At 38.3% G+C, this 26,808-nt stretch overlaps 1 protein-coding gene across 4 annotated transcripts in view; it reads right to left on the bottom strand.

The window, feature by feature from the left end:
* Nucleotides 1-87: 87 nt before the first annotated feature.
* Glut4ef (Glucose transporter 4 enhancer factor) overlaps nt 88-26,808 on the bottom strand; it is a 96,069-nt gene continuing 69,348 nt past the window's right edge. For all 4 annotated transcript variants that reach the window (XM_083038931.1, XM_083038932.1, XM_083038934.1 and 1 more), the window contains 3 exons: nt 11,279-11,379; nt 10,640-10,898; nt 88-10,552 (listed from right to left, as the gene is read on the bottom strand). In XM_083038931.1, the coding sequence (XP_082895057.1) occupies nt 10,340-10,552; nt 10,640-10,898; nt 11,279-11,379 (573 nt within the window). In that variant the 3' untranslated portion in view covers nt 88-10,339. The remainder of the gene's footprint in view (nt 10,553-10,639; nt 10,899-11,278; nt 11,380-26,808) is intronic.

The following is a 26,808-nucleotide window of genomic DNA, read 5'->3' as shown; positions in this document are numbered from 1 at the left end:
GGATATTTGTTGTAAAAACAGTAAAACAATCGATCTCGCTTTCTCGTTGCAGATTCCGCTAATGTAGGAAATTCAAATACTCATATATTGACCTTCGCATAGATTTTATTACGAAAATTTGCTTGGCGATAATGATTCTTATATAGCATAGACAGAAGGACAATCTCCGAAAAAAATATAAAGTATCTTTTATTGTTTTTAACGAAACTATAATCATTATCTAGCTCAGAATATTCATCCGCCTCTGAGACGCAGGCAAAAATTGTATTATTTCTTTTTACTCGTTCATAAAAATCTTAAATATACTCATTGTCGGAAGAGTATACTCATCAGAGAGAGACTCGGCAAAATTATTAAAGTGAAACCGTTCGCTGACAATTGAAAGGTAAATAAATTTTCAACGTTCATCGGCGGCAAATATTCTATTGTCACGTACGAGTATACGTAGTTTGGACGATCGTATAAGTGCTACCAGCGACGTAACTGTGTTTCGCAAAAAAATAACTGTACTATATGAGAAGCCGACGAAAATCCATGCTGCGAAATAGAATTCCCAATCTATGAAAAATCACTATTTACAAAATTTTTGAAGTTTGTGTTTTATTTCTTATACTGTCTACATATTAACTCGTATATGATTCTCTTCACGATAAACGATCAGATCACAATAAAGAATCTCTCTAAGGAGGAAGGTCCATATAAGGCCGGTTTTCGGCCTCCTCTGAATTTTATTTTAAAAATCAGAAACGTTTCACTTTTGTAAGAACTATTAAAATCAGGTGATTTTAGGCTAACGTATTTTGAAGCCTGTAACATCAATTAATACTATTTTTACCATTAACGCTCTTGTGCCATCTACACATCATTTCCTTTTTCTTACATTTTTGTTTGTGTTGTGTTACATTTTGGTGTGTAAAATGTAAAATAACGATTAAATATTTCATATTCTTTTTAGTATATCAGTATTCTTTTAGCTCAATTTCTCCAAAATTGTTTCCAAAATAAAAAGCCTGCACATATCTAAAATACGCTGATAGCTAACTGAACACATCCATCCCCACAATCACAGCTAAACTTATACAAATGCTTTCAACTTTCTTCTTCTGAAACACAACACACACAACACAAGTATAAAATAGTAGCACAAGAGCGTTGATGGTAAAAATGGTATTAATCAGAGTTACTTCAAAATACTTTTAGCCTAAAATCATCTGATTTCAATAGTACTTACAAAAATGAAACGTTTCTGATATTTTAAAATGAAATTCAGAGAGGGTCGAAAACCGGTCTTATGGACCCTCCTCCTTTCTTCCGTGAAAGAAGTTTTAAAATCGACATTAAATTTTTTTGTTTCAAAAAGATTAGGAATATTGATACTTCACAGCACATGAATTTCTCCGAATTTCTCATGATCATGAGCCTAACTATAATTCGTACACATTGTATTGCACAATGCATATTCTCTCGATGCATGTACGGCGAAAAAATATCAAATTTGGGGTTTCTAAGGAGCTTGCGCAATCACTTTACACCGTTTGTGAATTGTAGTACTACTTGCATTATTTACATGAATTTTTTTAGCTGTGTACGTTTCTCTATCCAATAACAGCGGTGCAATTATGCGGTTTCCTGGCCTACAGCCGGCTACGGTGTGATAATTCACATTATCGGCTTAATCTTACGCATCGAAATGCCAGTTTCGCGCACAAAAGGCAATTTACAGCATTACAATCTTTTTTTTTCTTCGCGTAGCGCGCCTCATGCGCCTCTTTCTTCCTATTTATTTCGCTACGTATTTATATATTATAACATGTGTTAAGATGCTACTATGTTTTTAAAACGCGCAGCGACGCGATATTACTCGGATCGCGATAGACTAACTAATTAAGGGACAGTCATTTTAGAACTTCTCTAAAATTCCTTCGCACGAACTTGTGTCGCGTCTCAAAACCGCGACACAAATTCGTCTCGACACTATACACGAACGCGATTTTATCCTTCGTTCTGGGTTATATTACCGCATATATAATTTTTTTTTGCATGTATGTATTTTATATTACTATCGTCGGCATTGACTGCAAGTTACTTCGTTGCCGCGCTATATATAAGGTCTGCGCGATTTACAAATACGCTCACAACAAAGAAGAACTTTGACGAACGGATAAAATACAAAGATTCGGCAGTATAGTGATCCAACAGGCATCTCCGTTATAAAAGTACGGTCGCGATGCGTTTTATGCTTCCGAAGTACATTTGATTCAATAACGAGTGTCTCTTTATATCCGCAAGATATGCATTTATTAGCGAGTGATTTCTGCGCCTGTTTTCTTTTATGCTTCCTTTTATAAATTGTATAGAAACATTTACGAAAGTATATACGATCTGCAAATCCGATTCAGGGTGTCGTCGTTAGACTTTGCGTTAGGATATATATACATATATATTGTATATACATATACATATATATCCGGCGGATATTTTAATTGAGAATTTATTTGGATTATAATCGCTATATATATTATATATAGTCTGGGTGTCTGAAATATTTTCTTTTCTTTTTTTTTTGCATAAATATAATATGTTCGAATTAGCTACGCTATATATATACATGTCTAATGTAAAAGTCATGCGGCGAGAATGAAGCTGCGATTATGTCTCATTATCGCATATATAAGTACCGAAGTACCAACCGGCGACGAATATATGAACTACTTTTTGGTGATATCTGTGTGACAGACGAAAGTCTACCGCAAGTGAATATATGCATTGAGCAAGAGTACTGTGAGATCTCACAGCGCGCGTATCTGAAAAACATCAAGTACTTATTATCAAACATGACTTATTATAATAGCGCAATCATTTTTATCGATTGCGTGTGTTTTTACGTTATTAAAGATTTGACGTCTATCAAACGTCGCGTCGTAATAATATATCTACGAGAAATTTAACGGATCCAATATTTAATCTTACGATTAGTGATTTTGTGATTAGTAATCTGTTGAAATGATTTAAAATGAATTAAGATCGTCTCGGCATACGTTCTTTGCGCACTACTTCATACCTAAATTCCATAAATTCCTTGCACATATCAATTTTATCATTAATATGTAAAACAAATATACACAGTTGGAAAATTTGTGTTTTCTTGTTAAAAACGGTCCCCGTTTAAATTTTTGTGTTAAATATTTAACACATTCATGTGTTAATTTAACATATTGCTGTTATGTTAATTGGACTCAAATGTTAAATTATTAAAACAACTAAAAAAAAGTGTAAAAATAACACAATGTATATCTATTTTTAATTTTACACAATAAATATGTTCCGTATTATTAGTGACAAGATTTATCTGTTAAAATTTACAGAAAAAAAATGTTAATTTTACTTTATAATATAAGTGGGGGTGATAAAATGTAAAATTAACAATTTTTTAAGTTAATTTTTACATTAAAACTATGTTAATTTTACACAAAATTTATTTTAAGTTTATTTGAAGTTTGCATTTATTTTATGTTAAAATATTAACACAATATTCGTGTCACCATTTAACATATCCGTATTATGTTAAATTAACACAAAAATTTCTGTGGACCGTTTGGGACAGATGATATTTGTTAAAAACACAAATTTTTCAACTGTGTACGCGCGTAAATAAATAAAATAGATTCTTAAAAATAAGATGAATAACATTAAATTTGTAAAATATATACACATATATGTATATACAAATTACGCGTGATCTCTTCACATATATATCACAATTTTTTTTCGTAAAAAATTTTATTTATATATTTTACTTTATACGTTTGAGAATATGTGTCTTACGAAAAAGAAAAATATTAATTATACGGTGAGATAAATCAATAACTTGATATACGGTTTTGTTAGATACCTTTATTACGATGTCTTAACGATAAAATTTACACTCAAATGTAATTAACGTTGCATCGTAATTTTTTTTTTTTCAGTCAGAATAATCGAGAGTGTCAAATAATGCGACATAATCACAGCATTTATAACTATATACGCATTATTGATAAATAGAAGCTTTGTTTGCAGCGAATATACGGATATAAGAATGATAGAGTCGCTGGTTGCACGTCTTGCGAGATTGTTCTAATGATCTCATGGTCTGCTCGATGTTTTTGAATCACTTCGAACGCGCGCGATTCATCTCTTGAAACACCCTCTTAACGCAGGGCAATTATTAACGATTCGCCTAACGTAATAATATTAATAATAAAGATTTCGCGCTTTAACAATATTACTTAACGTACTACTGAGTGACGCTAATAATAGTGTTAAGAGTTAAAATGACGACGACAATGAATGCAATAATAATTAATCAATTAATTATTAATTTTATTAATTAATGAATAATAATAATAATTAATAAAAATCAATAATAATAATAATATAATCATGTAATCATATATATAATATAATATATAATATATAATAATATATAATATATATAATATAATATAATATTATAATAATATGTCTTTACGACGTACGGTCGGCCGAGCGCAAATAATCTAAACAAATAAGCTATGATTTTAAAAAATCACTTTTTATATAAACACCATTCTCTCTCTCTCTCTCTCTCTCTCTCTCTCTCTCTCTCTCTCTCTCTCTCTCTCTCTCTCTCTCTCTCTTTCTCGTGTATCACAGATTCTATCGTTCGCATTCGCATAATTAACAATACATTTTTCTTCACGATACAATTTGAGATACAGCGACGGCTGCCGCTCGTTCCTGAGAACGCGACGTATATATATTGCATATATGGCTCGGCCGTACATACTGGTGAAAATTACATTTCATTAAATCGATATGAGATCGTTTTGGTATGATAATCCCGGCCATTAGCTTTCAATCCGCGAAACACAATCCTTCTTTCGGTATCTCGGCGAACGTGCTGGACAGAGCTCCGATATTATTCGATATTAATCTCGAGGAGCGATCGTCGTGTTCCGATAGGACCCCGCGAATAACGGGACTACCAAACCTCTCGATCGCTCGCGTAACTGACCCGCCTGTCGAATCGATCGAAAGTGCAATTATAATAATCTGAAATCCCCGAATGAGAGACGAGTTATCGCGAACGCATATATACATATATTTATATATGTGCAGTGGCTGGCTGAGATGTGTTCACAACTCAACAAGGTGTCGGCGGTTCCCTTCCCCCCCCCTCCCCCCCCGCCTCGAGTGTGAACACGTGGTTCCGCTCTCGCGGAGAGCTGGCGATGATCAGCGATAATTGCAATGATTTTCGAACGCAAGACGCCTAAACGTCCGAAAGCAACGATCAAACACACCGTCTCGGACGAGATAGGGGGATCTCTGCTGCTTAATCGCTGCACCGGAGAATATTTACGTAGATTAGGCTGTGCGTGGTAATAGGACCACGACACGCGATCTCGAGAATCTTCAGGCTGCCGAATTAAATGCGATTCTATATTTGTATATTGCAGTGTCCTAAGCCGCTGCAGCGATGAGATATGACTAAATAATATTGACATTAACATTGCAAGAAGAATACATATTATACTTTGTAACGTTCAATATATGTTCGTCAGTCAGTCGTCCAGGTCGAAGCGATGAATTAACAGCGATATTTTTGCCGATCGAGTAGATTAGAACAATACAAAACAAAATGTATTTCGATCGAGTCGCTTCGAACAGGACGACGATGTATGTTGATACGTATTCGTATGAAATAAACCTGAGGTATCTTTAAGTCTGTAAAGCTTTCGTTACGAATGTTTGAAACTTTGCGTGTGTTTATCACCTCCGTCCCTTATTTTGCTCGTAAGATTCCCTTTTTTTCGCATAAGGTTTTTCCTTTCTCGCTTGTTTTTTTCTTTTATTAGAGAATATTTGGCATACGTAATGGCACAGTTAATGAGAACTTGTACTTTTGTTTACATTCGCGAAGTGCCATCCCACGTAAGGTATCCGCCAAAATTCTCTTCAACGCGACAACTCCGTCGAGAGAGTTTCTTATAGCACGCGGCTAGCTGTCGGCTCTAGCTATCATTGTGCACGGGGATCAGCAATAAATCATATACGAATTTCTTCGAGACCCATCGGGAATTTATTGCCAAATATATGACAGATACAAGTTCGCGTAGCGATTTCGCACCGTGCCGCATTTTTAACGAAGTTGGAGGCTTAAACGATCAGTTAATAGACTGTATTATTATTATTATTATTATTATTATTATATCGCGAAATATATTAGGTGATATAATTCGTCGTTATTATTTGTCATTTTGTCAGTGGTGATGATCGTAATGATGATTTAAATTGGCGATTGATTCTCGCTTCAATGTTTTCTCAACATCCGTCCATATATAGTATTATACATTCAGTGTCATATATGCCTTCGCATCTGAAATTCACTTTCATATGGATATTTTGGTACATTATGCGTTTGATTATTGATTTAAAAGATCCAAAATTATATCTAATTTTTAATCCAATTAATTTAATATTGTATAATCTGATATTTTTATTTTTTAATGCTATAGGTTTAATCTTTTACCTGCCAAACTATCAGGCACAATTTTGACTCGCGATACACTGCATATGATGAATGTAATTGATAGATGCTTAATGTCAGACATAAAGATATATATGACTCTAAATGTACAACCGAAGACATAAATAAAAATAAATACAAAAATGGTGAAGTTTAAAGGATTAGACCGGTCAATTTCAATAAATATATTTCTATTAACGTGAGAAAATGTCGTTATAGAAATTTAAAAATTTTTTTAAAAATAATATCTTAAAAAAATGTACTATGAGACGAAAATCGTATATATATATATACGTGACTTTTAGAAACAATTTCTCTTCAGCATTATAAACTTCAATGTTACCGCCGCACTTTTTTAACGTTATATATATTAAACGTGTACAGATTGCACAGAGTATAACCACGACGAAGAAATTATGCTAATAACTAAATTTATTAAGTGATAGTATCACTATCTCTTTAGCAGTTCCCGTTTAGATATTGTACTTCCTTATCCTTGGTAAAATTGTGTCGACATAATCGAGTGTAACAATTTTGATTGCAGGAGGGAACCTACATGGACGGCAATTGTCTATGCTATCTGTACTTGTACGTTAACATTTTCTTTTGCGAGTATTTTATGTACATGATTCTTTATATCATTGTGAATGTCATGCTATCTGTGTAAAAATTTTAACATGATCAGCACTTTTTTTGACAGTGCATTAATGCTCGCGTATCAAAACGCTGTGATAATTCTCAATTGTGATTATTACTTCATAAATTCTAAAACGCGATAAAGATTCGAGAGAATGTTCGATATAATCGAACTTATAATACACAGCATCGAATTTAGAGAGGCAAAAATTAAAACTTCTGTGCGACGACAACATTACGTGTTAATAAAAGCGCAATCGCTGTTATTGATAATTTTCAAAACGACAGCGATTATATTATTTTTTTTAAGTATAGATACAACAATATTGATAAAAAAACGAGAAATACTGACAACGCGATCCTTATGGTTTTGAACACAAAGGTATCGATATCTTTACGAGAATTATTCGTTTCTTTTGGAAATTTCTTTCTTTTGAGTTATACTCTCAATTATATATAATTTGAGTAGTGCATTTTGTCAATAGAACTGACATTTCATTATGCTGATAAAATATAAATCCCGTGACGTTATCGCTAATAAACAATATTAATAATATACTAATCCTTAGCACATTAAGTTCAATAATGATATAAAACGAGGGCTGAAATATACAAGATAATACACGTAATATACATAAGACGTAATATACAAGATAATTACATATACTAAAGTATGAACATCGATCGGAAAATGGAAGAAATTTTTTTACTATGGCGAGTGTCGTTTTTTAATGTATTTTTGACCATTTAATATGGTATATAATGCGACGTCTCACCGATTTTCTTCCATCAAATATGAAATACTTCTGTCATTTATTGTATTAAAACTTCAAGAATTTTAATTTTTTATTTCACAACTATATATTAGATTGTAATATCAGAAGCAAAAAATTATAGAAATATTGTCCCGTACTATATATCGAAACAAATAAGTTTTTTTTCACATCGTCAATAAATAATTATATAAACAACCGTATAAATATATTATAATATATAATATATACTGTATAAATATATTATAATATATCATATACTGTATAAATATATTATAATATATCATATATACTGTATAAATATATTATAATATATAATATTTTATATAGTTGTAATTAGAAGTATAGATATAATATAACTTATATTCATATAATTGAATGAATTTTATCTTGTACTTGTATGTGTGAAATACAAATTAATGTTCTCGTCGCATATCATTAACATACGGTTATAAACTATTATCTATTGTTGTTATATTCATTTTGGTTACAAATGCACAGCGTACGTGTAAATTAAATTATCCATTTACAAACAAATAAGTACAAAGAAAATTTCTAATATATCTATTGCACTGTATATGTGAATATGGCTTGTGATGCACAAAAAAATATTTTTTTTTGTAATGCAAAGGGAAAAGATTTATATAAATTTTCGTTTCTGACATTATAATCCAATATGGCTGTATAAGAAGGAGCCAGGAGTTTTTGGATGATGCTGAATTTCTTTAAAACACGTCATTTATTTGCAAAAATCTCTCCTCGTCGAGTCCGTCAATATATAAAATTTGCAAGAATTAATTGGACATTACTATATTAGAAATATTATCGAGATCAAATATACACATTTCAAAGTAATCGATTCGAATAAATAAAACGTTCCGCGAACGGCCCAAAGCGAGAAAGGAGTATAAGAAATGATGTAGACTATATACGCGGATTATGATGTCACATCGTTCTTTGCGCGCGCGATTATACATATATATATAATACGCATGTATGTGTGTGTATGTGTCGAATGCGTGAGTGTCATCTAGAACAAGACCTTCGCTAGATCTTAATAGATCGATCGATTCAACTGCGTAGCCTACCCCAAATATGCGCGTGCAGCTCCTTTGTTGGCGAACACGGTCTTAGGTCGTCGGAAGGCTAACAAGGCTAAGCCCAAGGTATACGGCGACGCATGCCGTGCAACGTATAATGCCTCTCTAACGTACGAAAGAGAGGTTTGAACAACAATTTTTGAATTATTTATCTGGCAGTATAATTGGTGTATAAAATTTTGGTTTCTTTTTTTCTTTCTTTCTCATTTCTTCACGCCTTTACTCATCTTTGCGCTTTCCTGTTCGATTCGCGGCACAAATATCCGATAAATTTAGATACAATATTTCACAATTATCACAATTATTAGCTCTGTTTTTTTTTTCACGCGAGACTTTTCAACTTACCTGTCTGCGTTCGTTTAGCATTGAATATCGGTCAGACCGAACATCGATTCGCCGGTCTTTCCCTTCGTCCGTTAGATTCAATCGTTTGTTCCCCAGGGATCAACATCCCCGAGGCTCGACGTAACGCCCTTAGATCTGTCATTACCGAGAGCGGTCACGGTCACGCTTCTGGCGGAAGAAGGAAGATATATTGCAATGACCTAAGAGACAGTTCGGGAATCGACGCTTCGAAAGACATGCATACTCGCTCCGAGTGCGAGTGCGTATCTCGTATAATACGTACCGAACCGAAAAGGTTCTCTTTGTCAGGCGGGATTGGGAGCGAGGCAGTATATTTCACGCTCTCTTCTGAGAACGCGAAGAATTCAACAGTCTAAAATCGCCTCGCTCCGCGCACGCCAATTATTCGCTACTTATTAATCGAATAGTCCCTCGTTACGGTAGGACTCGGTCGGAGTTTGCCAAGTGCGAAACACGAACGGGCAGAAATCGTTCAGATAAACCTTTCGTCGTGAACTTCTTCTATGAGTTGATTAAAGTAAGAAAGATGTTATCTCATGCACGAATATCGGCCCTTAGAACCATCCGCCAACTGTCATTGTCGAGTGACATTTGCTTCGAAAATTCGTGCCTATCGTTTCGGCGACGGAAAACAAAATGGAAAACAAGAGGAAGAGGTGCTGGTTCGATGAGCTTTGCCTTCTTATAGTACCGGTGAAACAATACTTCATTGGATATAACGCTTTCGATACAACCGGCAATAACGTGGCGGTTTCGTGTTCCAAATCGTGGAAGCCTTTTCAACGCTTCGCTTTCTTTGACGATGATTAGCATTTGGCAGTTGGTGTTAATGTTCAACGTAGCATTGGCAAACTCTGAGGTCGACTTGACAAGGGTTTCCGCCCACGGATGTACGAACGGGGCGGACGCTTGGCCTATTCGCTGCAAAAGCGGGTGCAGGCTTTCTTCCACCTGCACTGAGTGCACCAAAGGTCGCGCGCATCCATACCGTAGATCTTGCGACACTTTTTAACATCGCTGCGCGTTCGTCGCGGGGAGGACGGCTTGCCCGTGGTCGCTGTCAGGTTCTGTTGATGACACGCTTGCAATGGTCGCGGGGACAATTTGATGTGCTTGTTGGGCGTACCCTGAGATAAAAAAAAGAAATGTAAATTTAACAAGACCGATTTGATATATTTATTTTAGAGTTTACAACTCGATGCACGATTACCTACCGGCGATTGTGAGATCGTAAACGTGTTGCTCGGTTCCCTGACACTGACTATCACGTTGTCGATGTAGTTACTCACGACAGGAGCCGCCTCGAGACGAAGTTGCTTTTGATACTCTGGATCCTCGTGCGGCGGTCTCGCCATATCCCGATGAGACATTGTGGGAGGCGAGCTCATATGATCCGCAGGAACTTCTTGATAATAGAATTCCTCCTCGTGATCGGACATGTTATATTCGCTGTCGCATTCCGACTTTTTTGGACTGCAAAATAAATTACTATTTTGATTCGTGTGTTATTTTGTAGATGAATCTGTTGATTGACAAAGATTAGATCGTTGCGAAAAAACCATACATAATTTCCGTCTTAATTTACAAACATTACATATACATAAACTCACCCTGTATAATCATTTTATTCATCGTCAACAGTGTTCGAAATTAAAATAGCGTTTATAAGTTAGACTAAGTTCTTAAAAGAGCTGTACACTCTGTTGGAAGATACCACTCTGTCGTGCCATTATTAATATTTAATGTCAACAATTTTTTTCCATTGTGCCTGAGATCAACTTGAGTGCGCTTTCACTTCATCTTCGTAACACGTTTTATGCGCTAAACGTATTATATCTAGGATATTAGCTTACCCCAGATGTGACTGGCGCACATGTTCTTCAATGAGCGCGACGGTCGCTTTGATTTCCAAGCACCCTTTCCAAGTGCACTTAAAGACCACCGCCGCATTCGCCTGCAAGCAGAAAGACGACAGTCGTTAATGATCATCGATAAGAAACGATGTGTAGGAACGAACGGACGAGCAGATTTATACGTCTGAGAGAGTACTCGACGAAAGGGAAAGGGTAACGGAGACGGCTACGATTTTGCCAATCCCGTTTTATGTCATCCTGTAATACACCAATCGGCGCGTCGTAATGCAACTCGCGCGTGGGTTGACGCAGGGCTGCTGTAACCATTGAGTTGAATGGATGATAACTATCGGTCACTTGCCCTTTAAAACGACTTTTTCTCGAAAACTCTTATTTTCCGCGTAAAATAAAACAACTATTCTCTCTCTTCATTTTGTTGTTAAAATTATTAAAATTATTGTAACGCCATTTTTAACGTCATCCAATTTATATTTGCTTAAGTCATTTTATTTCGCTATTAGTATCATTCTTACATGCAAAAATCAGCTTTTTTAGCATATATCATATTAAATAATATTAAAATCCCTCCCCTATATCGTGTCTCTCTCTCTCTTTAACATATTTGTTTACATTTCGAAAAAAGATTTCTATTCTTTTTTTTATATATTTTAATCATCTTCGAAGAGAACTGTCATCGCGTTCGGACGTGACGATTGTATGCGGACGGTGTGTCGTGTCACTAAGCAGCAGCCAAGTGTCTTAAGACGGCCCTGTATCAAGTCCAAGTCACGCCAAGCCAAGCCGCCGGAGAGGAAAATCGATGCGCGCGGTAGCCAGCGCAGCGGCCTCGCCGCGCGCACGTTTCTTTGTTTACATCGGCCGGCCGGCGGCGCCGCGCCGCACCGGTCACATCGATACGGTCACGTGGTATTGATCCAGGGTTGCGTTCGGAAACGTCACCGAGTGCATTCCCTCTCTTTCTATATCATTTCTCTCTCAGTGATATAGAAAGAGAGGGAATGCACTCGGTGACGTTTCCGAACGCAACCCAGGAGAGCGAGGAATACAAGTCCCCCTCCTCCTCGCGCGTGGACCACGCGGTATCCGACGATCGCGTGCCTTGAACGCGCGAAGGACAGCGAGACGCGCGGAGGATTGACATTTTCGAAGCGCGAAAGGCTTCGCGTATTATCATTTTCAATATATCCAAGCGACGATCAGCGGAACGGTCTCTTATTTTCGATGAACGGATCAGCGTAAATTGTGTCCAATTGCACGCTCGACATGGTGGCAATATTGCAACTAACAATAAGTATGAAATAGTTGATCGAAATACGAGTACCTTTGCAACGGTACATTTCCAACCGAGGATAGGATTTCGCTGAACTCAGTATTTTGTATTTTTAGACATGCGTGTGCGAAAATGACCTCTATATTTATTTATAACGATGAAAAAGATTGATTTCTCTGCCCGCTTTCAGATTTATGACAATCAATATAAAAGGAGTCCATAAGGCCGATTTTCAGCCCCTCTTTCATTTTAAAATATCAGAAACATTTTATTTTTGTAAGAACTATTGAAATCAGGTGATTTTAAGCTAAATGGATGTATTTTGAAGCCTGTAACATCAATTAATACCATTTTTACCATCAATGCTCTTGTACCACCTACACATATGTAATTTCCTTATATTTTTGTTTGTGTTGTGTTGTGTTACATTTTGGTGTGTAAAATAACAATCAAATATTTCATATTCTTTAGTATCAGCATTTTTTTAGCTCAATTTCTCCAAAATAAAAAGCTTGTACATACCTAAAATACGCTGATAGCTAATTGAACACATCCATCCCCACAATCACAGCTAAACTTATACAAATGCTTTTAACTTTCTTCTCTACCTGAAACACACACACACACACATAAAACAAGTGTAAGATGGTGGCACAAGAGCATTGATGGTAAAAATGGTATAATTGATGTGACAGGTTTCAAAATACGTCTTTTTAGCCTAAAATCACCTGATTTCAATAGTTCTTACAAAAATGGAACGTCCGAAAACCGGCCTTACTCTCCTCCTTTAACAAGTAATTAGATATGTATATATGTAGGAGATTAATCATTTATTAACGATCTTGCAGATTATAGAGATCGTTGACGAGCACACGCAACGCAAATATTTTCCAACGTAACGGCATTTGAATTAAAAAGACAATCACGAGCTCGTTAATGCGCCCGTAGTAAAGAGAATGCTTCTTCGAAGTACTCCGAATTACAAGAGTCTACGATGAAAATAATCCCTTTAACTATATATTCACGCGGTCAGAGCACATCGTTGATCGTTCGGTCTAGCTAATGAATGCATGAATATTTACGAGTGACTTTACACACTTAAGGAAACACATCTCGGAAACTGCGCGGTCGCCTCCAAAGTTCACGCGACTCGACTTACGCATCATTATACGCGCTTCCTTCGATTCCCACGCGGCGTATCAGATGGAAAGACAGCGGCGCGGAGAGCGAGAGGGCTGATAAGTGTCTACGCGCATCTAAAAAAAAGGAGGAGAAAGAAGGCGCGATAAATGAGAACGCGAGTTGTTCAACAAGAGGCAACTCGGCGAGTTTCAAGGGCCTCGATAGGTGCAGTGACATCAGCTCTGAAACGGGAATACACCGTATCGTGTACCGCGCGCGGAGAGAGTATACCGGGTGACGCGACGGCAAAAGGGCAAAGAGAACGCGCCGATAAAGAAGCGTATCGATATTGCGCTTGAAAAATAAGCGACTGACAGGTGAGAAACAAGTCCGCATGGGAAGAGGTGATGCTCTTCGCGGCTCGGGAAGGACCCCGGTAGGGTGGTGACAGTGACATCATCTCCGAAACGGTACACGCCGGGAACACACTACGTGGCGCAGCCACTGCCGAGGTCACAGACCTACGCCGCTCGGGAGGCAATGCTCTCTCTCTCCCTTTGCCTTGCCCATGCCTTGGCGCTGGTTTGACGTGCTCCGGAGAACTTCGCAGCAGTCTTTTCCCCTATCTCGCTCCCTTTCCTCCCCTTTCCTTACGACCTTTAGGATACGATGGGGTAATTCTGATAGCATTAGTCTAGAGGGCACCATGCGTCCCAGTCAGCATCCTTACGTGCGCGATAGCGGGTACTGATCTCGCAATTAGAGCGCAGATCTATTTTCCCTCTCTCTCGGATACTTTTTTTCTTATATAAAATATGTATATAAATAGATATGTATCTTCTTTATATATAAAATATTTTAAACTACTTCTTTGTAAAATCATAAAGAAATTTATTATTAAAGATTCATTAATGCGGTCATTATCGATTTATACAATATTCACGCCGCGCCGTTTGTTGTTTATCCTATATATAGAGATCGAGTAATTAAACGGAGTAAATTCGGGGATAAGAGATAAGACAATATTTCTTGTGGTGTTGAGAAATGAAATAAACCTATTCAACAAAGAACATATATACAACAGACAAAGATTACATCGTCAAACGTATTTATCATCGGACATCCGTTGCATTCGGCATTGCATGTGACGCGTGCGGAAGACAGGACGCTATCGTAAAATTCGATTGAAAGGCACCCCACCGATATATCAGAAAGGGAAAAAATCGGTAATAGCGTATTTTTATTCGCAGCGTAGGTAGGAGGCGCAATATATAAATTTGGCGGAACCATCATCGCGCGCTCCTCTTCTGGGACTGGGTATACGCGGGGATGAGTAAGCCAACGCAGGGTTGCCGTACGATAAACGACGCGGCGTTTCGTGGGCGCATCGCGTGCGATACGATGTTGCCGGCGATAGAGATGGCTGCTCGGCCCGTTGGGGATGCACACGCATGGCATGGCCGGCCGGTCGGAGCGCGCGCACCGAGAGCGGGTGAGAGGACGAGGCCATCCACCCTACTCGGAGCTCGTTCACGCGAAGTATATACCGCGCGTCCTTCCCCCTACTCTTTCCATCACTTTTGTGGACTGCGCAACGCGCGCGCGCGCGCGCGCGTGCGTGTGTGTGTGTGTGTGTGCGCGCGCGCGCGCGTACGCACGTGTCCGTGCGTGAAAAACTGCGTCGTAACAAAAATTACGAACGCGTTACGCTATGTATCTTTCCCTCCGCGAGAGACGTGTCCTCTCTCCTTAAAACCATCTCTTTGACGAGCGACGCGTTGTTAAATCGTTTCGACCAGAAGCGACCGATGACGCTCTCTCTCTCACAACAGTGTGATTCGCCTCGTAGGAATGCTCGTCTGAAAGTCAACGCCCCGAAGTTTAATAAGACCGAATGGATTTCGAATCGCTCGTGCGTGCGTGCGTTCAGCGAAAGAATTTCACTCTCGTTGCAATTCTGTATATATATTGGTTTCGATTTTATATCGATGAGCAATCAGAATTTTGTGCGCACCTATACGTGTCGCGATGGTGGCCGATTATCAAGGCCGTCCCTTGCACACGGTGCACACGTGTGCAAGGTTTAGCGGTGTTCGCGTACCGCAAATTCGCGCGTGGTGAACGCCGTGTTGTTTTTACGCGTAGAGCGCGGCCGCAAAAATCGATTCCAAACTATATAACGTTTGCAACAGCTTGCTTGCTTTTTTTCGCGCGGCTCTCGCTTTCTCCGTCGACTCTAGCCGAGCACTCCATCGGCTACTGTACAAAAGTGCACGCGGCAGGAGAACTATATTTTTCTATGTCGCTCTATACCTTTCCTCTTTCTCACGACCACTGAGATTTTCACACCAAGATTGTTCCTTCATCTTGTGGCAGATAAAAAAGATTCGCCGACTCTGATATATTAACTCTAGAAGTTGTTTTAAAATATTTTATTTATTATAAAATATAGATATAAATGCGTCGCTGTGTGTGTGAATACTATTATTTAAAAATAAATTAATTTGCATTTTTTGTCACACTCTAATTTGGTGCATTTAAATCTTTCATCTTTATTTTGACCTTATTTAAGTAAAAAAAAAATTTTTTTGTGAGTGCCAAAAGTAGTATCATCACCAAATAACGATATTCTCCATGTACCGTTTTGTGTACACATCTTGACGTCACTAACTGCCGACTCCTCCGTCCGTCCCCATTTCGGGACCACGCGATAGGTTTCACGGACATAGGGATGTATCGTGCGGAGAGAGAGGAAGAGAGAGAAAGAAAGAGAACGCAAGAGAATGGATGAATAAGGAAAAGAGAAAGAAGAGAGACTGAGAAAGAGAAGTCAGAGTCACTGGAGAGAAGTGGGGGACTCGGGTAACGCCCGGGAAACCAAAACAAACCGGACTTCTATGTGTTGGCGTGTACGACGCGCGTCGATCCGTGGCGTGTGGTGAGGGTCGGACGTTGACCCTTCGTCGAACACACTGATGCCTCACGCACGGAAGCATACGGGGTGGCGGGAGAAAAATCTACGGGTTTGTTGTGAGACCTTCGTAGTGGCGGCGGCGGCGGCGGCGGCGGCGGCGACGATAGTAGGCGGAGAGACGCCGTAATAAGGGGCAGAAAATTTCAGAATATGGCGTAAACGAGGACGATAGGGATGAGTCCGCTCTCTCCCTCCCTCTCTCTCTCTCTCTCTCTCTCTCTCTCTCTATATATATATATATATATATATATTCTCTCTCTCTCTCTCTCTCTCTCTCTCTCTCTCTCTCTCTCTCTCTCTCTCTCTCTCTCTCTCTCTTTCTGGAGGAAGAGAGAGGGAGGAGAGGGGATTGACCGCAGCGAGAGAAGCTAAGGAGCCACGTGTGATGCAGCAGGTACGATAAAGGCCGGTTGTGCGGCTTCGATGTCGAGTCGTGCACAATCTGTGCAAGGGCTTTTTGCGATAGAGAGAGAGAGGATGAATGTGTTTATAATGCGGAATAGTTTTATTGACGTAAAAATTCCTCAAACTAGATAACTGTGATAGAGACCTATGTGTATATCTCTTCGAGCTTCTGTTTCAAAATATTGTTATAATTGTACTGGGGGGGGGGGGGGGTATATTTGAGGAAATGTCTATACAACAAAATTTTTCCGAGAGACAGATAGGGAAGAGAAAGACGCGCGCGACAAAAACGGCATTGTTCGAAAAAATTTCGGTAATCGAGCGATCCACCACGTGATCTGTGTGAACAACGGCAAGGGAGAACAAAAGCCCGGCGTTTTCTCGTCGAATGACGCGGTCGTAAAGTAGCGAGCTGGAAAAAAGCACACTCAGCTGGGACACGTCGCAGCACGCGATTCGGTGCAATTTACAAGGAAGAACCCGAGGTCGTCGACACGGGGGAGAGAGAGAGACGGAGAGAATCGTTTCAAATACACGGAGGCAGACGAGAGGAGAGAGGGTAGTAGGCACCTATGAGTCACGACGGAATTCTCTTCTACCAGAAGATGCGTTCGACGCATTTAATTTGCTACTTTTCGTTGCGTCCGGAAGAACAAAAACTGGGACCAAGTAACGCTGTTTGTTTACATTGAGCCTATCATCTGTGTGTCAACCTCCACTCTCTATCTCCACTTTCCCTCTTTAAATGCGTATAATCAAAATTGAGAAATAGAGCGAGCGAGAATCTATCTACATTTATCTGCTCCTCCGATAAATAGTAACCGGAAAGATGCGCATACAATGTCCGAGGTATGATGTTATTAAAGAATAAAATTTGTAATATTGTGAACTAATTTTATATAATTATACGAATTTAAATTGACTACTAATTAATAAAAAATCTTTAAACCAAATCTACTCCAAAGCATTTTTTTCACTTTATTTGAGAGACACGAAAGAGAAATCAATATTTATATTTTTCATTCATTGAACGTGCGATTGAAATCGCATCGCGCCCGCAGTTTTCACCTCTTATCGATATTTACAGTCTGCCCAACGTGTTGCCTCTTTATTTTTCCCCTTTCTCAAAGTACAATGGCATCCGGTAAGCCTTTCGGCGCATGCATAGCCATCGTCATGTTGCAATCATCGAGGAGGAGAGGTGAATACCAACATTGTTACTGCGTTTGCAGCACCACAAAGGGAATCTCCATATTATGTCCGAATTCACAAGATTTTCGCAAAAAACATCTCCCTCTAATTAATCGCATAACTTTCTCTCTCCGACCGGCGGTCCCCTTACGGTGGCATTTCTAAACGTGTGCGAAAACGTTGGAACTCGCGCGGCCGGCCATTGTGTGTTGGGATTTTATGAAGGTCAGCGCCGCGTCCATCGCTGAGAAGGCTGCTAGGCTGTTGTGAGATGGTTGCTCGATGCTCATGAGCAGGAGAATCGTGCGACTGCGACGCGTGCGAGCGAGAGGAAGGAGAGAGAGACAAAGAGAAACTGGGAGAGGAGGATAACGCGAACTGTTGAGAGAAGCGGCGGCGAGGGAGGAACGGCCGCGTCTGCGCAGATGTGTTGTTTACGTCGCCGGTTTGCAGCGTGGACCCCGCGGCCCCGCTGGCATCTTGCTGAAATGGTGGAGAACGCCCGTTCAGCGAGCCCTATATATATTTTATATATATATATATATATATGTATATATTGTATATATACATATATATGTACATACACATATATATATGAACGTAGAGCCGATGAGAAAAAATAAAAAGTGATACCGAACGAGGACGATGCACTTTGCGAGATACCTTGAGCCTCTCTAGACTCTAGACCATATCGAGTGCTCAAAAGATCAATCGTATATTGTGTGTCCCTTGTTGCACTTCTTTTATATGTCATTTCTATTTTTTTTAATTCGCAATTATTTCGAATTTAAATGTTCCATATTTCGATTTATATTTTGATGTAATTTAATAAAACATTAAAAATTTTTTAAGCACATTATCAACGTCTCTGAACCAGGACGTATTACAACGTTGAAGTATCAGAAAATCGCAAATCTCCAGAGAAAATACGGTGAAAGATAGAAAGTCGCGAGAGAGTGAGAGACGCGTGTTACATGTGACAATTGTGAGAACAGTCGTAAAGGTGATTCGATGTCGCTCTCGTGTGTTTGCACTGAATTAAAATTTACGCGCTCACGAGATTCCCAGAACCTATCATTAGCTGTATCTTGCACGATACGGTGATATAAATGGCTTAATTAAATGGTAAATTAAAATGGAGTTCGGAGTAGTATTACAGCCGGTATGCATTAAACGTTTATCAGGCGAAATACAAGCGGCCAAATCGCATTATCTTTATCGCATTTATATTCGCATGCGCGCGATTTAATTTAGCGCGTAGAAAGAGAGAGAGGAAGATATACGAAAGAGGGAAATTTTGTGACAGGGATTTGAGAGCTGTGCAGAGATTTTTATGGAACAAACCGCACGCGTTTAATTTTTTTTTTTTTTCTTCAAAACTATATTGTCGTTTATGCACATCGTATTCAATATTAGTCGGGTCTTGTTAAGCAATAAACCAACTCTTTCACCTCGTCTCCCTGTCTATCTCAAGAGAGAAGCTACGGCTGAAAACTGGTAGTACCGTTTGAATGCTCAAAATGCGATTTAAGCATCGGCGACAATCTTCGTAATTAATTTTCAATTGCGTACTGCATGATATAATTTGCCATTAACCACTATCGTTTTCGGCGCGAACAGTTTCTCGGCACAATAAATGGAATATTATAATATATATAGGAATGTTAAAATAAACGAAATTTCCTTTCATACATATATGTAATCCCCGATTATTAACCCTTTAAATTCTGCGCATTTCTGTACAACGCGACGCGACGTTGATAATATCTATTCATTCATACGCAAATGTTTTATATCTTACTTACAATTAGATGTAAATTTTCCATTTATATTTATATTGGAAGATTACAAAAAAAATATTTTTTTTATTATTTTAAACCAGACAAAGTGTTTCTTATAGATTTTTGGATGCTGAAAACGATGCCGCAAGTCAATTTTCACCAGCACGTCAGATTTCCGAAATAATTGAGGTTTAATATGCAAAAATGGCTTTTTTGTGATATTTGAGATCTTTTTTTGAAAAAGGTTAACGTTATCTGAAAATTCTGCTCAGATGTCACGAATATATCGTAGCCTCTATAAATTCTGATCAGATATGTCACGAATATATCGTATCCTCTATAAAATGCATTCAATCGCAAAAAGCTTTTTTTTTTAAACCTAAATTATTTTGGGAATCTGACGTGCTAGTGAAATTTGGTTTGCGTTTTCAGCACCCAAAAATCTATAAGAAACACTTTGTCTGATTTAAAATAATTTTTGGCTATAACCTAGTGTTATTGTACTTTTATCATTTTATTGATTATTAAACTTCATATTTATTTTCTCTATTATAATAAATATAGAAATTAATGGAATTATTAAAATTTCATAATTTTTAAAGCCAGTCCGGTGGCTTATATGAAATAATAATTATGATGCTGATTGTTGCATTGTGCATCGCTGTGCCCAGCATTAACGTTATGAAAGTACGCGCCGTTATTTACGGGTTGACAGTATGTAATTCGTTCGCCAGCTGAGCTCGCGTTGCGCTTTTAATGTGCATTGACTTAACGAGGAATCGGTGCCGTTATTGTTCACCAATTTTCATACATTGCTCGCGTTAATATCGATTGGCGCGGTTAAATAAAGACGTGCGTATTTCTTCAAGGATGACTACGCACGCAAAGAGAAAAAAAGAAAGAAAGAAAAAAAAATATTTATTCGAGCACACGCTTATCGCGGTGAGGCGGCAAAACGCGAATGCGTGTTGTTTCCAAACTCGACGGATGTTTCGATTCGACGCGTCGGTCGTATCGGGCAAGGAGAGTTCATTCACCGCCACAAGGTCACGCGGCTAATTTTATTGCGTAAAAAGAGAACCGGTGCTCGATGGCTAGCGAACTTTCGGTTCGCCCAATTATCACTTGGATGCACGATAAAAATTTATACAGTCTGATTGCAGCAGCGTTTTAATCGAGATTGTCCGTCGTTAATTTTGGTCAAGTCTCTTTTCTTGTTTTCATCATGAGTAAAAATATAACTTTAATTTATTCTTAGCCAGTATTTTATCAATTTTATCGAGTTTTTGACGTATCGTGAAATCTGTGTGAAAAATTAATTGAAACAAATTAAATGATTTTAATCGTAATTTATACGCTGCATTTTTTTTATATCTTGCAATTAACCATTGTTATATAGAGAGAAAGAAAAAGAGAGAGATAGACAATTAAATTTGGTTCCACGCAGCAGAAGTTCCAGCACTTGAAAAAATAAGAAGTTAATTTTGTATGTGTCAATTCGCAAGCTTATTTACTCAATGGCGAGTGTTAACATGTTTGTGTTACGAGAGATGATACTACGCATGATCGCATGAAAATGCGTGCGTATTTACGTCATGCGTGGAACAGTTAAATATTATATTTTAAAGACATTGTATTTGTTCTGAGTAAACTCAAGTTTCATTTCGCGATTGGACATCTTATTTTTTTTTTTACTTGTACTTTATCATAAAAATATTCATTTAAAAATCTTCATTTATTTTATGCTTATATTTAATTTCTGCATCCAATTTATACAATCTTCTTTGCAGAATCGCAAAATCGAATTTGATCGCACTAGAAATATATAAGATCTATATATGACCCGTGTGCATATTCGGACTTCGTTCAGCTCGCGCTAATCAATGCAACGAAACCGGCTTGCAAATCGTCATTCGCCATTCCTCCTTCACGTGATTTCGTTCGCGACACTCGCAATTGTCACTCATCTTCGTATCGTCGCAGATTCGATTACGTCAGTTAACGAAAGATTGCAGAAACGATGGCTCACGACTTCCGAATTAGCCGATAGAACTCGGGGTTCGACAACTGTTAGATTCGTCAGGCCGGTACCGGGAGCAAAGTCAAGGTCGTTGTTACTTTCGCAAATCTTTGCTCGGAGGTGAGGTGGGCGGGTACTGGACGAGTCCCAGTTGGTCGATCGGTTGTATTAACCGGCTGTACGGCGAGGAGAGAGAACGAGAGGTGCTACGGAGGATAACCTTACCCTAGGGCAGGACTATCTTACTTTTGCATTCGATCGTGAATTATCAGATTTCTCCTTTCTCTCTCTCTCTCTCTGTCTCTCTGTCTCTCTGTCTTTTTCTCTTACGGCCATGCAGTGTCTTATCATAAAATCTTATTATTGAAACATATCATTGACGAAATTCGTTATCAGTACAGACTTGTGCGTCCGAATCTTTGTCCACGCTTTTAAGAACTGTCTGGTATCTTATCTCTCTTGCACAAATTAGATTGCAATATGAATATCTTCAATTCACGTATACGTCAACTTCCGCTTCTTATTATTGTAATTAATTCGATATAATTAATTTGCCTTATCCGTCATACAATCACTTTTGTTTCCTCGTAATGTGTTTAATTATATTCTCAAGAGGATTGCGGCTACATTTCTTGTTTGATCTCACAATGTCTCTCTTCTTACTTTTAGCTAATTTTCCGATTTTTCCCCAATTCTCAAAATTGTATTAGTATTTATTATATAATTTTCAGACACAATCTCTCGCCTATATAAAGGAAAGTATGCTAAATTGTATCCCCTAAGATAAATATTAAAATTGCAATAAAACTATTAAAGAAATGACAAAATTTTTTTATTCATTTGAAACTATGGTTCTTTGTCAACGATATACGCTAAACATTAACACTATCATTGTTTCATATTGTAAATTAAAAATTTTTTTAAGTGGTATTTGGTACGATTTACCGGTTTGCTAAATTGCACCCATGAGTTTTTAAATCGTATCTCTAACAATAAAATTAAAAAATTGTAACAAAAATAAAGTTTTATTCTCTACAAAAGTTCAGTCTGCTACAAAACATATCTATAAAAATGTTATATTTATAATCATAAATTCTCAAAAATTTAACAAAAATACTTTTTACATCACACAAAAATATTAAATAAGTATTGTCTCAATATAATTATAAAATTTGATAATATTTTATTTAGTTGTCCATCTAAATATAAAGAAAAAAAAACTAATGCCTAAATAAAAAAATTTTAGTGAATCGTACCAGTACGATATAGGAAAAAGTTCATGGTACGTTTTATCAAACTTCCATTGCTTTGTCAAATTTGTGAATAAAAAATAATCTTAAAACATTTTGCCGATTTTTCAACCCTTCCATATATAGAATTAAACAAGATGAAAAAATGCTTTAATAATAAGCTTAATTGCTTATCTTTCTCAATGTGATAGCTTAGGCATGGGGTGGATATTACATGAAAATCACACAAAATAAATTTACGAACGTCACTCATCAATGGGTCGTTTGAGAAGGAAATAAACATTGCGGCATTCGAATGAGGCTAGCTACGATACGACAGTGTTAACTTTAAAATATTTTAACTCTGTTTAAGAAATACAGTAGAGGTACGATGGCAACTTTATGTTCGATGCTCATTGGTCCAGGCAGTCTTATGTTATGCATATGCAGCTATGTCAATTTGTGTGTGATGGCCGTAAGAAATACAATAGAAGTACGATTTAACGAACGGTACGATTTAGCATACTTTCCCCATTTCTCGATTTTTTAAACATCTAAAATATTAATTTTGATGTACATTTATCGAGTAAAAAATCATAAATTGTTTGTGATTTTTAGCAAAGCTTCCTTAGCCGAATTAAATACTTCTCTCTGTCCTTCTTGCGCGCTCTCACCCTCGATCGGTGAACGGCTGGCTGTTGCTCTTGCGCGGCGCGACGAATCAGCTGGGCACGCACGAGCGGAATACGAGCGAGCGAGCGAGCGCGCCCGCTTGAGCGTGACAGCGCGATTGATTCTCGCCGGTACTGTCAACGGCCTTGCCATGCCGTAGGCATACACCGGTTCTCCTCGACTTGGCTAAGTTGAGCAATAAGCTGGGCGCGGCGTGTTAGGACCAGTTTACAGTTATGTATTTTGCGCGCACGTAAGAACGATGTATGTACAATATGTATTCGCAATTCTTTTATCAGTGGACTCAATCGCGACGACGTGCGTCGAAGGTGTCGAAAATATGAGAAAAAACGAAACAAACGCGAAAAAAGTTGTCTCTCACGGACATTCTGTCCTTTGCGTCAAATCACAACTGTGTCTACCGGAATCATGTCTTTATTGGCCTCGTTTTGCTCCAAAAAGTTTCAGAAATTTTCCTACGACAGTTTTTATATATCTTTGCGTGAAATTTCTCTCTCTTTCTCAGTTATCTTATCTGTTGGATTAAATCGTTTTGAAATCGGTGTCTTTTATCATGATAAATTTCATAAAAAATAACTGTGTCCTGTATGATAATAAATTTTCCAAACTGCTACGAATGATTACAACGGTACTGATATAATCCCTGAAAATCTCGAATGACGTTGGCATATTATCGTTCGGTACTTTCATCGATCATATCGATACACGAGCATCGGTTTCACCGGCGGGCTAGAGAATCGCGGAGGAGATAGATGACTTTCCAATCCGAGATCGATCCGCGAGAGAAAGTTACTTGCAGTCTACACCGATGTCGAAACGTCTTATGTAAAGCATTGTAGCCAGCCGACGAGCTTACTTGGGCCGGGAATTAATCGCGCGCGATTCGCGTGTTTCCTTCGGCTTGAAGAAAAAAAAAGAAAATCGAACTTTCTTCAGTAATGAAATTGAGCTGTCGTCACGCGTACGTTTTATATTTACAGAGACGATAATCGGTGCACAATATCGCGATAACGTGTTGCTATCTCGAGCGTTAAACGGTCAATAAGTGTTTGTCTCGCGATGTGTGTCACCCGGATCGTCAAGGATCCCGCGCACGTCGACTTGTGACCGGCGTTGCCGACACCCGATGATCGTTCTTATACTAACCCTTAAAGGCTTTAATTGCACAAGATACTTTCGCAGTTGGAGGTCAAGGTAGAGAACGCGGGGACGGTCGATAGATAGACACGAGGCACTCGCGCGGGCGCAGAACGCGTTTCTGATACGCGCGGCCGAGTGTCGAAACTTTTTTTAAAATATTTTTTTCGTTTACGTCAAACTCCTTCATTCGCTGTAAGATATGAAAATTGCGCTGAATGGAATAATTATCGTAGAGTGAAACTGGCCGAGATATTATCGCGCGCTCGCAATAAAATTCGCGTCACCTTGAATTTAAAATACATGTCGCACACCACGATAGAGATCTAGCTGTCACGAGCGTTTATTATTAGAACGGGATGCCGCGCTAAACTGACGGGAGTTAGTTATCAAGCAGATTACGAAACACCGTCGACGACTACCCACGGCTATCTATCTGTGCTATGGGAAAAGCAAAAATAACAGAGGCACTAAGAGAGCTCGTGTTATGTGACTGAAAGAATGTAAAAGACGCGGAGAAAAGATTTCGAAAGAACTCGCATAACTTCATATGAGCGTAAATATCAAGTGAGAAAAATCGCATAATGTCCGTCGTTAAATTAATGGCGATTTAAATTTTTTATCAAAGCAGCGGCTTGAATCTTAAATCGGAAAAGAATGGCCTCGTTGTGTCATGATCGCGCTCGATAAGAGAAATAAGAGGCTCCCCGCGTTGCCGAGCGGCGTCGGCGACGACGCGTCAATTTGGCGTGCGTAAAAAAAAGGCAGTCAGGACCTAGGACAACGAGCGGCACGGCACGGTATCTCATCCCCACCGGCGGTACGCCTGGTTACCAGTTGAAATTCGCGAACGCGCGTCCTTGACTCTCCTCCCAGTCGAAAAAGTTCTAACAATGTGAGACAGAGAGAGAGAGAGAGAGAGAGAGAGAGAGAGAGAGAGAGAGAGAGAGAGAGAGAGAGAGAGAGAGAGAGAGAGAGAGAGAGAGAGAGAGAGAGAGAGAGAGAGAGAGAGAGAGAGAGAGAGAGAGAGAGAGAATGAGAAGGGGGAAGGGGGCGAGCGAGCCTAACATTGACTGTAATAAAGAGCTCAACGCTCCAGACGTGACGTCACACGCTGTAGCAAGCTAGAATAATTGAGCATCAATATTGTCGCTATCATCAGTGTGATAGTAAAGATACTATTTTTTTAAATATATATGTATTACAGTCGTAATCAAATTTTTATATCCGATATATATTATTGGCGATTGACGTAATATCATTTAATGAATTTAGATTTTAGCATTGTTCGATTATTAAAACACGATTAAATTCAATGATTATCATAGGAAAATTATCATATTATATTCTTAGAAAATATATATTTTAATATATATTGTACATTTCATATACAATGGTGCAATTTAATAGAAATTTTTTTTGCTTATCTATAAGATAAAAATAAAAATTCTTTCACACTTCTTCAGCTACGTGACGTCATACGCGGAAAGTAAAAATAATACGTCAACACATATAACGCAACGAAAGGAAGCTTCATAAACGATTTCAGCCTATTACTCGTGACGTCACACAGCTGTCGGGCCGAGAATTTTATCAGTCGAGCCGTCAATCCTGTTTGCGAAACTCTCTTCGATACATGACGCACAACGGCAGAGACATACAGTACTCTGCGTTGATACCACTGCTT

Source organism: Prenolepis imparis, unplaced genomic scaffold, assembly GCF_030444845.1.
Source record: "Prenolepis imparis isolate NDT839.2.m4 unplaced genomic scaffold, iyPreImpa1.0 SCAF_5, whole genome shotgun sequence".
Classification (NCBI taxonomy): domain Eukaryota; kingdom Metazoa; phylum Arthropoda; class Insecta; order Hymenoptera; family Formicidae; genus Prenolepis; species Prenolepis imparis.
This window is presented reverse-complemented; position numbering and strand designations above follow the sequence as displayed.